This window comes from Hippocampus comes, unplaced genomic scaffold (genome assembly GCF_001891065.2).
Source record: "Hippocampus comes isolate QL1 unplaced genomic scaffold, H_comes_QL1_v1.1 scaffold155, whole genome shotgun sequence".
In the NCBI taxonomy this organism is placed as follows: Eukaryota; Metazoa; Chordata; class Actinopteri; order Syngnathiformes; family Syngnathidae; genus Hippocampus; species Hippocampus comes.
In genome coordinates, this window is record NW_017804967.1 from 601,731 (window position 1) to 613,064 (window position 11,334).

Here is an 11,334-nt window from a genome sequence, read left to right on the forward strand (position 1 = left end):
GAAAGTGCAGTGCCCCTAGTGGTGGAAGTAGTTAAAACCACCCAAAACGGCATTACAGTGCAGTGCAGTGCCCCTAGTGGTGGAAGTAGTTAAAACCGCCCAAAAAGTCAGTGGGGTGGCCACTTTGAATAATAAACAGAGGTGTGATCACATCCACTTCTATCCTCTTTCTTTTGACAAGTTCAGGGAAAATCTTTTTATTCTTCTGCCCTAACCATGTGTTTGATATGAGAGCATGGTATGTAGACAGTGAGATAATCAATCCTCCAATAAAAACACAAAGATGAGAATCCACCGTTTGGTATTTTTATGGGAGGATTGTTTAGCTCACTGTCTACACACCATGCTCTCATATCAAACACATGGTTAGGGCAGAAGACCCACATGTCCTCCTTGTGATTCGTCTGAGTGGTTTGGGTGTGGGTTTGATTCATCTTCAACCAGCTCATTCCTCCTGCTCGCTCGCCAGGCCAGCTTTCAATGTTTAGGGAGGGAAAGTCATTTTCCAACGATCTGTGATGTCACGGCACCTTGTTATCATGCAGGCAGAGGCCGCTGTAATATGCAGCCTGAAGCTAAGCATGCTAAACGAAGACCGGTGTTTGTCGCCAATTTTAAAGCCGTCTTCACTTGGATTTGACAAGATGTTCTAATTTTTCCAGGTGGCATTGCTGGCGGCATCGAGATTTGCATCACCTTCCCCACGGAGTATGTGAAGACCCAATTGCAGCTGGACGAGAAGGCCAACCCTCCCAAATATAGAGGAATAGGTGAGTTTAGAGAGTGTAATGCCAATTGCAAATTCAATTTAAAAAATGTTTGTGTGCAAAACACAGATATCAGTTCAAATGTTATAAGGAGAAGTAGACAGGATAAAAAAAATATACATCTATAAAAGTAAAAGCTCTGCTGCCGCTCGGGAGCTCGTTATCTAATTACATTCCCAGGTGCATTAGTATTCCTGGATGTCTCTGCGAAGGTTTATTTCACTTCAACATGCGCGCACACAAACACGCAGGATCTGTTGACATGCTCCGCATCTTGGGGAACATGCTAATGAGCGCTCCTGAGTCCTGACAGCTGCTGGCTCATCTGCTCACCAGTGCGTTCCTTCGCCGCAGTAGTTTTTCCTTGTCAACTTCCTTAAAACGCTTCATGTGTAGGCTACCCTTTGCTAACAGAGTTGCTGTTAGCTAAACAAACAAACAAAGCGCTTTGTTTGTTGTGAACGCGCTGTGTAAATAAAGATGTATGTACTGCATCATTTGTAGTCTACGAACAACGCTAATTCTCGCTCAATTGATCTCACATTTGAACAAGAAAGTTTGTGAAATCATATTTGTTTATTTTTTATGAATTTTTGTTTCTATTATGAAGCCTGTTTGATTTTCCTTTGTCAACAAATTTTAACAAATCTTTTCGGAGATCAAAGTAAACTTATTAGATGATAATTAATATAATATTAAAATAATGTGTAATCATAATATATTTAGGAATATTTATGAATTAAGGGTTAGGTAAACTACAGGTGGATTTTTTTTCTGAAAGGTCAGTGCTATAAATTACAATGCATGGTAAAATACGTATTGCGCAAAATTTATAGGCTAAACTTCCCCGAAAAAAGAAAATACTGTACTGTGAAAGTAGTCAAGATATATACTTTTAAAATCAGGGTCAAAATTAAAGCCGATTAAATTTTGCTGTTGACCATTGTTAGAAAAATCTCACAGCACACAACCAAACAAAAATTCCACAAAAAGTATACATTATCTACTGAAATAATGATTGGTCCAATTTACTTACAAACGTTCTTCATCAGTGTGAACTCGTTCTGATTTTGAATGGCAACAGTGGATACCTGATTAATTGTACCTTCTGCCACCTAGTGGTAGAGTATGTAATTGTTTTTTTCTGTCACCATATCATACCTAGATTAAAAAAAAGATTCCTTAATTGTAGTAAATAGATCATTTTCAGACCAACTAAGTGAAATTGAATCAAATTGCCCCGTCACACCTGATGATCTCCTTTCTATCGTCTAGGTGACTGCGTAAAGCAGACGGTGCAGAGTCACGGTGTCAAAGGACTCTACAGAGGACTCAGCTCGCTGCTGTATGGCTCCATTCCGAAATCCGCAGTCAGGTAGGCAATAAATCTGAAACACAAGTGGCCTTTTGTAAAAGGGATCAGCCTTTGGAAACAGGATTTCATTAACTCTTCTCAATGATCTGATATGCTTCCCACAAGGTAAACACCGCTTATTACCAACGTCATAAAACTGACATTCATTAACACAAGGAACACATGACAGCATCAGCTTTGCAATTGCATGTTGTGGTTGAAGGTTCAACATCTTTTTAGCGTCATCCCCTTTTTTGACTGCTTGCTGCTGGAAGGCTTGAGTAAAAGAACAGCGCGCGGCTGCCGTCGTCTTACCTTGTAGCGGCAGCTCACGCAATCCAATTATTCTGGCCCATTACCCACCACGCATAGCAGAAATGCCACGCCACTCTCGAGAGTGATGGTGTTGTTGTTCTCTCATAGCAATGGCATTTACCTCCTGTCAAATGCAAAAACACGCACACGTCCGCACACACCCGCACACATACACACTGAATAAAGCCAAGGCAGGGGGTTTACTCTCTTTTTATTTTGCATTGTTTGCATACCTGTGTGTGTGTGTGTGTGTGTGTGTGTGTGTGTGTGTGTGTGTGTGTGTGTGTGTGTGTGTGTGTGTGTTCTGCTGGAAGATAGCGTTCGTCCTTTTGATGGAAAGACAGGTCCAGTCAAGTGGAGCAAAGATGCCACTCAAAGCCAGACAAAGTCTCAGTGGGCCACAGTGTGTGTGTGTGTGTGTGTGTGTGTGTGTGTGTGTGTGTGTGTGTGTGTGTGTGTGTGTGTGTGTGTGGAGGGGTGCGGGGGGCAATTTGTCACTTTGTTTGTATACAGTATGTTCATGGGAACCATGTTGAATTTTAAACCACAGTAGGAACATTTTGACAGAGTGAAGGCATTACCATTGGAACAGTTTAATGTTGTAACCGACAGCCATTGCCCAGCTCATGGAGCCAAACAAACAAGAAAACAAGCTTTTTGTGGACCGAAATATGTTTGCTTTTTGACACCTCAAACTCTCAAACAATATAAACAAGATTGAGGAAGGGCTTTTTATTTGACACCCACTTTTTACTACCAGACACATTTTTGATACCGTACATATTATGCTTACATTGTTAGACTGTGAGGTATCTAAACTTACCCGACTTCCAATGCGTTGGCATTTCTTTAGGACATAATCGATGTGACATGGTGAAATTTACGATCTTATCTTGATTTTCTACTCAAAAGCTGTGCTGATATCAAATGCATGGTGATGCGACGCCGCCATCGACGGGGTTCTCTCGGTCATTGCAGTGGTTTAGAAAACTTCACCTATGGCTGCAAGTGTCTATACAGTGCAGTGTTATTTTTCTTATTAAAAACACATAAAACATTGTTTTTGGGGTGGTCATGAGTGGATTAATGGCATTAGCACTCATTTTAATTGCGAAAGTTGATTTGAAACACAAAGTGATTTGAGTTGCGAACATGATCACAGAACAAATTAACGCGTAAATTAAGGTTGCGCTGTCCGAGAAGCGCTTTAAATGTTGCCGTTGATCCACTACGCTGGCGGGCGTCCTACTTCATGTAATTAGTTTGATGCCAGCATCGTTATCAAGCGAAGACATTAACTCTCTCATTTAATGTCAATATCAATCTGCCTCGTGAGCCGCAATGATAAAAGGCTGATGTCAGGCACTTAGCTAATGTGTACGTATGCTTTCAGATGAGATTGTCGTAGAGAAAAGCACATGAGATCGCTTCGGCTAATTTAGCTCAAAGGAAGATTTTTTGGGAGGTATGATCTTTAAGAAATTGCTCAAAAACAGCAGTGACGTTCGCCTATTATGACTAAGAGTAACACTATTTTATAATTTTTTTTTGGTCTGCTTTTGTATCTCAGTCTCTTTGTTTCATTTAATTGTGTATCTATCCCTTTAGTCATTTTTTAAGTGCTTTTTTTTTTTTACTCCCATCTTCCATCTCATCCACCCTCATTACTTTAGTCTGCGACTCTCCCCATCTCCCACCCACCCCCTTTGTTCTTTATCCCCCCACCCACCCCTTCCCCAATCCCATTAAGTGATTGCATGCACACCATCATGTTCCCCAAAGTCTATTCCTGGGTCATCCAAAATTGGCAGGCCGAGAATGGACGAGAGAGCAGCGGTTCTCTTCATCCCTTCAGCATTTCATTCGTCCCAACACTGACCAAATGTCATACCCAATAGGACAAAATTGTTTCATTGGACAGCCAGCCCCTACATGTTTGGTGAATGCCAGAATTTTATTGCAGCGTCTCGATAGGCAAGACAGTGCACCAGACGTCAGGTTTTTTTTTTCCCCCCACCCGAACCTGAAATTTGAGGGGTGCAATTAGAATATTTAGGGGCACGCACTTTATATTCACTTGCAAAATAAATACTGATCCCACTCATTTTCACCATGTTACTGATAAATCTATCTTTGTGAAGCCATAACATTTTGATCCAGCTCTTGGGTTTCTATTTCTTCAGTTGTGCAGGTATTTCTAAAGTCTTGAGTGTATTTCTCAATTCCGCTCCTTTACTTCATTCCCCTCGCTGAAGCTGACCTTGTCCAAAGACCCTTTAATGAAGGTTGTTCAGCGCTCTGACTCATCTCGGCCTGTCAGCCAGGATACAACGGCACGTTCTTAGCAAGGAAACCTGGACCGCTTACATTGGCAGCGGAGCTTTAGAAGCCACATTGGCAGCCAGACAACAGCTTGACTATCCAATTGAGTGAAAAGTGAAGTGTCACAGGGTTGGCACTCAAGTGCACTGCCGTTTGCTTTTTTTTTTTTTTTTTTTTGGCCAAATGTGGCAAAGAGAGATGAAAGTCGTTACCTCGACTTCTAGGAAGGAGTGAGAGACGACGAGTGCGACAGAAGAGCAGATGTGGAGAGTTAATGAGCAGAGGAAAATCCTGCGATAAACAGGCAGATGGAGTTAGAAAGACACGGTTGGGTATGGGGGACTTGAGGGAGACTTATTAGGATGGCGAGTAAACAAGTTAAGATGAAATGAATGGAAGAAGCCAAACAAGAAAACATCATCAGTCTGTCCTCCCTCGCCGTCCATTTGTTTTTTTTTTTTTTTTTTAATAGATTTACCGGGCAGGGCAGGCAGCATCCTGCTGAAGCAGTCTATAAATAACCCCCTTGTAAAGGACGCGCTGGTACAACAAAGTCTGATTGCGTTGTCATTTAGAGCTCAGCTCCCTCTTTCTCTTTCAACCTGGCCTGGCCTCCACGGCAGCCGTCTCTCATCTCTAATCAACGGTTCATTTTTCAAAAAGGACCATATAGAGATCCCAGCGCTTTCTGCGCTTTAACCCTTTTAGGGACAGCGGTTACGACAGTGGACAGCTTATGTTATCAGGTTCCAGGGTGCATGAAAGGGTTAAGAAGTATGTTGTCTTTTGGGATGGGCTTTAGCCTCGCTTGCATGGAAACGTTTTACGCACTGCTCAGTGCGTAATGGTGGTAACAAATTCCTGCTGTCAGGCTTTTTTACGTTGTATGAACCTCCATTTTGTCTCTACAAGATGATACACATAGTTTTTTTTATATGATTTCTATAATTTGACTAAAACTGGGAGGTGGGGAGTAATGGTCAGTAAATCTCATCTCAACTCATCTTTATTTATAGCGTGCTTTAGGTTGTTAGTTTTAAATTATTTTGTGCATTAAGTTAAATTTAATCTTTAATCCTGCTGAGACTGAGAGATGTATTTACATTTTTAGTACTACGACCATAAGGAAAAGTAAAAACAATATGCTCCCATATTGAAGTTGTAATCTGACAAGAGGAAAATTGGATATTTTCAAGATTAAAAAAAACAACAACAAAAAACTCACATTTTGACATCTCGAACCTTGTAGTTTTTTGCTTTCTTTCAGGCTTGACCTAATACTCATTCTTCTATAAAAAATATTCCCTTCATTAACACTTTTTTTTGGAGCTTGTTGGATCTCATTAAATCATTACTTGAAGCTAATTAGGTGTCTCTGGAGTGTTTTCTACGCCCTTTTAAAATGTTAGTGGACTAATCTGAGAAATCCATTGTGCTCTACATTTGTTTGAGGTCAGGTTTGGAGTATTTGAGTTCCTAAGTAACCAAGCGAGGGACGAGTCGGGTCGACTGGACAGCACTCGAGGTCTGCTGTGTGGGCTCGGAGCCGGTGTGATGGAGGCCATGTTGGTTGTTTGCCCCATGGAAACTATCAAGGTATGTGACAAATTTGGAAAGTGCATTCAATGAAAAAAAACTCAAACGACGTAACCAAATGTGTTAATTTTTATTTTACCAAGGTTAAATTCATCCATGACCAGACTTCAGCAAACCCCAAGTACAGAGGCTTCTACCAGGGGGTCAGAGAGATCGTCAGAGCTCAAGGTACAGGTCTCCTGCTTCCATCAACACGGTTTATGCGCCCTCTACTGGCCGAACGCGGTGCAGTGCAGCTCAACCTCATGCCTCGTCCCACCATGACGATTTTTGACACCTTCTTTTACGCTTCAACAGGTTTAAGAGGGACCTACCAGGGTCTCACCGCAACGGTGCTTAAACAAGGCTCCAACCAGGCCATTCGCTTCTATGTGATGACCTCGCTCAAGAACTGGTACAAAGGTCAGAAAACTTGAGTGCGCATGCTTTGAAAGGGATTTTTAAAAAGTGGCTAGTTTAGCATGAAAATGGCATTTTGCATCGTTTTTTTTTTTTTGCCTCCTTGAACTTTGCTAAATGCACCACCACATCCGAAGGTTGTGACTTGTAATGACTCTGTGTTTCTGGTATTTTCAAACTTAATTTAATGTTAAATGAAACAAATTATCGTCTCTCCAAGCTGCATTTTGAATGTTGTGAGAATGCACTTCCGCCGCCAAAGAGTGACGTTGCTCACGAAGGATATGTCACAGCAAGTAAACACATTGGATCGGGCGGTTTGTTTGGCTAAGCTGCGGGGAAGAGCTTGGTCTCCAGGCCCATTTTCTTTGTGGGTGTGGCTTGCCAGGCTCTAAAAATACATTACAATATATCACACTAATACTAGCAACTCTTTGCTTGGTCTTTATACGTTTTTTTTCTTCCTTTCCTTTCGTTTCATATGATCTATTATCAATTATTGACATGTTGAGTCTTTCTCCCTGATTAGCTCCTCTAGAGTTTTGCCACATGTGATTGTTAAGGGCTTATTGTTTTCTTATGTCCTGTCGCTAGGGGATGATCCCAATAAATCAATCAATCCTGTGGTGACTGGAGCCTTTGGCGCTATCGCCGGAGCAGCAAGCGTGTTTGGAAACACTCCGCTCGATGTCATCAAGACAAGGATGCAGGTACGAAGTTTCGGACTCCCTTTTCTACAGCGATGTTGTTTGTGTGTGTTGCTGGCATTTTGAATAGTTGAGTTGCGTTTCCTTCCAAAGGGCTTAGAAGCGCATAAGTACAAGAGCACACTGGACTGTGCGGTGAAGATTCTGCGACATGAGGGCTTGGCAGCGTGAGTCAGCACTTGCTTTTATTCTTCTTTGTTGGCTTTGGTGGTGGCTATAAAAATGCTATGTTTTTGTGATGTAAAAATTATGAGAGGAATATCAATCATTTCAAAACTTTGTCCACTGTTAATGTGACCGGTATATAACCTGTACCACTCCATTGGAAAAAGCTCCAAAACGCATGTGGGAATATGTGTTACAGCGTGGTCAAACCAACGTGGCAGACAAAACAATCAAATGCTCGTCCACTAGATGGCAGAAGACACATAATCTGCATTCACTTTTTGTGAAGTCTTTTTTTTTTTTTTTTTTTTTTTTTTTTGCGTGGTGCCAGACACTAAATTAGAGACCCCTCGCCCCACCCTAATGTAATTAAAATAATAGGAACACCTCTCAGTAGGATCAAGTGCAGCTCTCCACTTTAAGTTACACCCAAAATATTGTTCATTGAACCACGGCACCTGCTATTTTTTTTTAATATTCTACTTTCGTCTGTGCTCATCAATAGTTTCTATAAGGGGACCGTTCCTCGTCTGGGTCGCGTATGTCTGGATGTGGCCATCGTGTTCATCATCTACGAGGAGGTGGTCAAGGTTCTGAACAGAGTGTGGAAGACGGAGTGAGCCGCAAGACGGCCGCTTCCCTGCTCTTGCTACTTCGGACACACACATCCCACTACGGTTTGCTCTTTTATCATAAATGTTAAGTGCCGAGGTTCAGAATGTTCACGTGATTACAGAAACTCAAAAGAGCCATGTCGGTCCTTTGTCGCCATCCAGTGGACAGTTGGGTATGTGCGGCTCAACATGAAGAATTTATTCAACAACGTAACAATCGTAAAACATGGAGATGTATGTTGTGGAATCAACTGTCATTTTCATACATTTTAATCATATTTCATCTTAAAAATAATACTTGACACTTGCAGTGGTTGTCATTATGCGGCTGCATGCTTTGGGCATTCATTCCGATAAACTACAGTCGCATCCATAAACAAAGCCTTTAATTGAATGATTTTACTATTTAAAGACACGGTTTATTTTTATACATTAATTTTATTCCCATAATGATCATGTAATTGTAAAATATGGAGATGTTTTATCACCGTGTCAGATGGAAAACATGAAAAAGGTTATTAAGATACGGTCTATTTAGAACAGTATTTATTGATTTGAATGTGCTGTATCTGTATGTTAAAAATTTGTTATTGCTGTATTGTCATTGTCTTCGCCCCCAAAATTCCAGTCTGGATTTAAAGGTGTATTAAGATGTTCAAATATATATGTATTCTCTCTGTATATCCAATTGCTGCATTTCAATTTGAACTGACACGCAAATGACCTCCAAGTGCTTTTCACCTTAGTAGGCTGTTGTCTTATGTGTCTTTGGTTTACCTTTTTCCTTTTTTAAGAAAAAAATGATGGTCATGATGAAGGTTTTTTTTCAGTGTTGTGGTTTATGGAAAATGTAGAGGAAATTGTACAAAAGAAGAAAAAAGTAACAATTTGAGTTAAACTTTACATTCAGATCAAATCAGGCATATTTGTGACAAATTCAGCACAAAAAAGAAACGAAATATCTGTGTTAGCTTTTAAGTATATATTTTTTTGTACAAAATCCTTCTAAATTCTCCTGAGAACAGGCTCTTTCTGTGCCATGCCTCATTGAGAGGTTGCTTAAAATGGTTCACTGATGTGCCTTTTGGGTCAATATCGATATGAAGTATCTTTGTGTGTCCTGACAGACTGATATTTTCTGTGACATAACAACCAGCATATTGTCTTTCTTCTACAAGGCTAAAGAGTATTTACACTTTACATGTACCGTAATTCTCATCATATTTGGTTTGTAGCTGGGTGTTGTCAAGCTTAACATGTCCACCCTGTCATTGGGAAATATCACTTGCTGTAAAAACCTGACACAGCGTCGGCTATTTGCCCGTTTCTTAAAAAAACATGTAGTATTTTGTCCAATACGAATTTTTAATTTCCAATAAAATCTACTGAATACAATGCAGTTAAATGAAAACTACCTTTTTTTGGGAGGGGGTGAAATAAGAAAGTCTCAAAGGCACCTCATAGTGATATTGACTCGTTTCTGTACTGTAGCTACTATTGCTGATTTGAATAGTATTCATGTGACATTCCTGGTGAGCATGTTTAAAAAAAAAAGTCTATGTCAAGAAATGACTGAATATTCTTTGTGTTGTTTTTTTTTCTCATACGACCAAAGAAAATGTGTGTACAGTATTCCCTTTGTACCGCAGGTCCATGTGTTCATGTCTTTATTAAGAAGCCTTTGTGCAATAAACATCGTCCTCCTCTTATCTTGGTTCAATTAACATTCATAGTTGTTTAAAAAAAAAAAAGATTTTTCTCGTCGTCCAAAAATATATATATTTACTCGTCTCAATAGTCATATTGCAAAGAAAAAAAATATATAGTTGAATTCCACTTTAAAAGCACTTGTACTGACTTATGTTTAACACCATTGCATTTTGGAGGTGATGTCCGAATAATCCACAGAAGGCAGGTAGCCAAGGATTTGAACAGGGAACTCTTTGTTTCACATTTGGCTGATGTTCATGTCATTTGTTAGCTTTTTCTGGCAAGGTTATGTCATCTCTTGAGGAAAAAATGGGGCAATGTGTGTTATATAAATACACAGTCCGGTAATAGAAATGTAATCGAAACGGTGGCAATGTAGCAAAAGCTTCATTTTGTGTAGCATCAAACACTGGAGCAATTATCTCCCTTTGGCACTCACCCAGTGATGAGAGAGCGCTCCTCTCTGTGCACAACGAGGTTTTATGAGAAGCCTCCATTCAGCCCATCATTATAATCATCACTATCTCCCCTTTGTCATTTTGTTCTCTGATGGTGCAGAGATGTTTAATCCAATAAAATGGGCCAAATCTCTCATGGCTCGCTTTGTGTCGGCATCAAAGCAACGAGCAAGCAAGCTTTGGGAAGCGAATCTTCCATTGATTTGCATGTAAACGCATGGAGTAACTGAAATGTGCTTCACTCACGCAGATTCTTCGGCTTTGATGTGTGTGACTTGCAGTCATATGTTCTTTATCCTCTGACTAGAACGACTGATAGTGCCGTACTGTTGAGCTGGGAGGTATTGAGAAGTTGTCATTGAACAGCATATCCGTTGAGTATTATGGAGTGCCATTTTTTTTGGTGCTAATTATCTCTTTGAGCGCCATTGACATGAAATGCTGTCAAAATGAATTCTAATGAGCGGCATCAACATCAATCACTGTCAACATTTTTATGGGGATAGGCAGAGAAAAGTCTACCAATTCCCACACTATGCACACACTACTAAATACTGCTACTACTAAATACTCTGCAAATGGTATGGACTTGGAAAAAAAACAATTTTCTACTGCTGATTATGAAGAAAGGGAATGAGGTAAAAACATTTTTTGTAACAGAGTCTAATCTTTAATTTGGTAGTTTCTGTGTTTGCATAAAACCAAAATACAATATTCTGTGAGTCTTGATGGATCGGTCAGAATGCTCTAAATTGGCTGGCACTCAAAAACTTCTCTTTTTTTTCATGGTTGGCATTGAAAGAGTTAAACTGCACAATTTTTGTTGTATTTTGAGGAGTGCTGGAACAGATTATAATGCCATTTGCATTCATTATGAAAAAAAGTTTCGTTGTAAGCATCCCGCTACTGATTAGTTAAAACTTCGGG

General features: G+C 40.1%; 1 protein-coding gene across 1 annotated transcript in view; it reads left to right on the forward strand.

Moving 5' to 3' along the window:
- The window catches only part of LOC109527111 (tricarboxylate transport protein, mitochondrial), an 18,633-nt gene extending 8,685 nt beyond the window's left edge, over positions 1-9,948 (forward strand). Inside the window, exons 2-9 of the mRNA XM_019888831.1 lie at positions 663-770; positions 2,043-2,137; positions 6,211-6,354; positions 6,438-6,522; positions 6,652-6,756; positions 7,348-7,463; positions 7,554-7,627; positions 8,131-9,948. Of these exons, the coding sequence (XP_019744390.1) occupies positions 663-770; positions 2,043-2,137; positions 6,211-6,354; positions 6,438-6,522; positions 6,652-6,756; positions 7,348-7,463; positions 7,554-7,627; positions 8,131-8,245 (842 nt within the window). The 3' untranslated portion in view covers positions 8,246-9,948. The remainder of the gene's footprint in view (positions 1-662; positions 771-2,042; positions 2,138-6,210; positions 6,355-6,437; positions 6,523-6,651; positions 6,757-7,347; positions 7,464-7,553; positions 7,628-8,130) is intronic.
- The last annotated feature ends 1,386 nt before the right edge of the window (positions 9,949-11,334 follow it).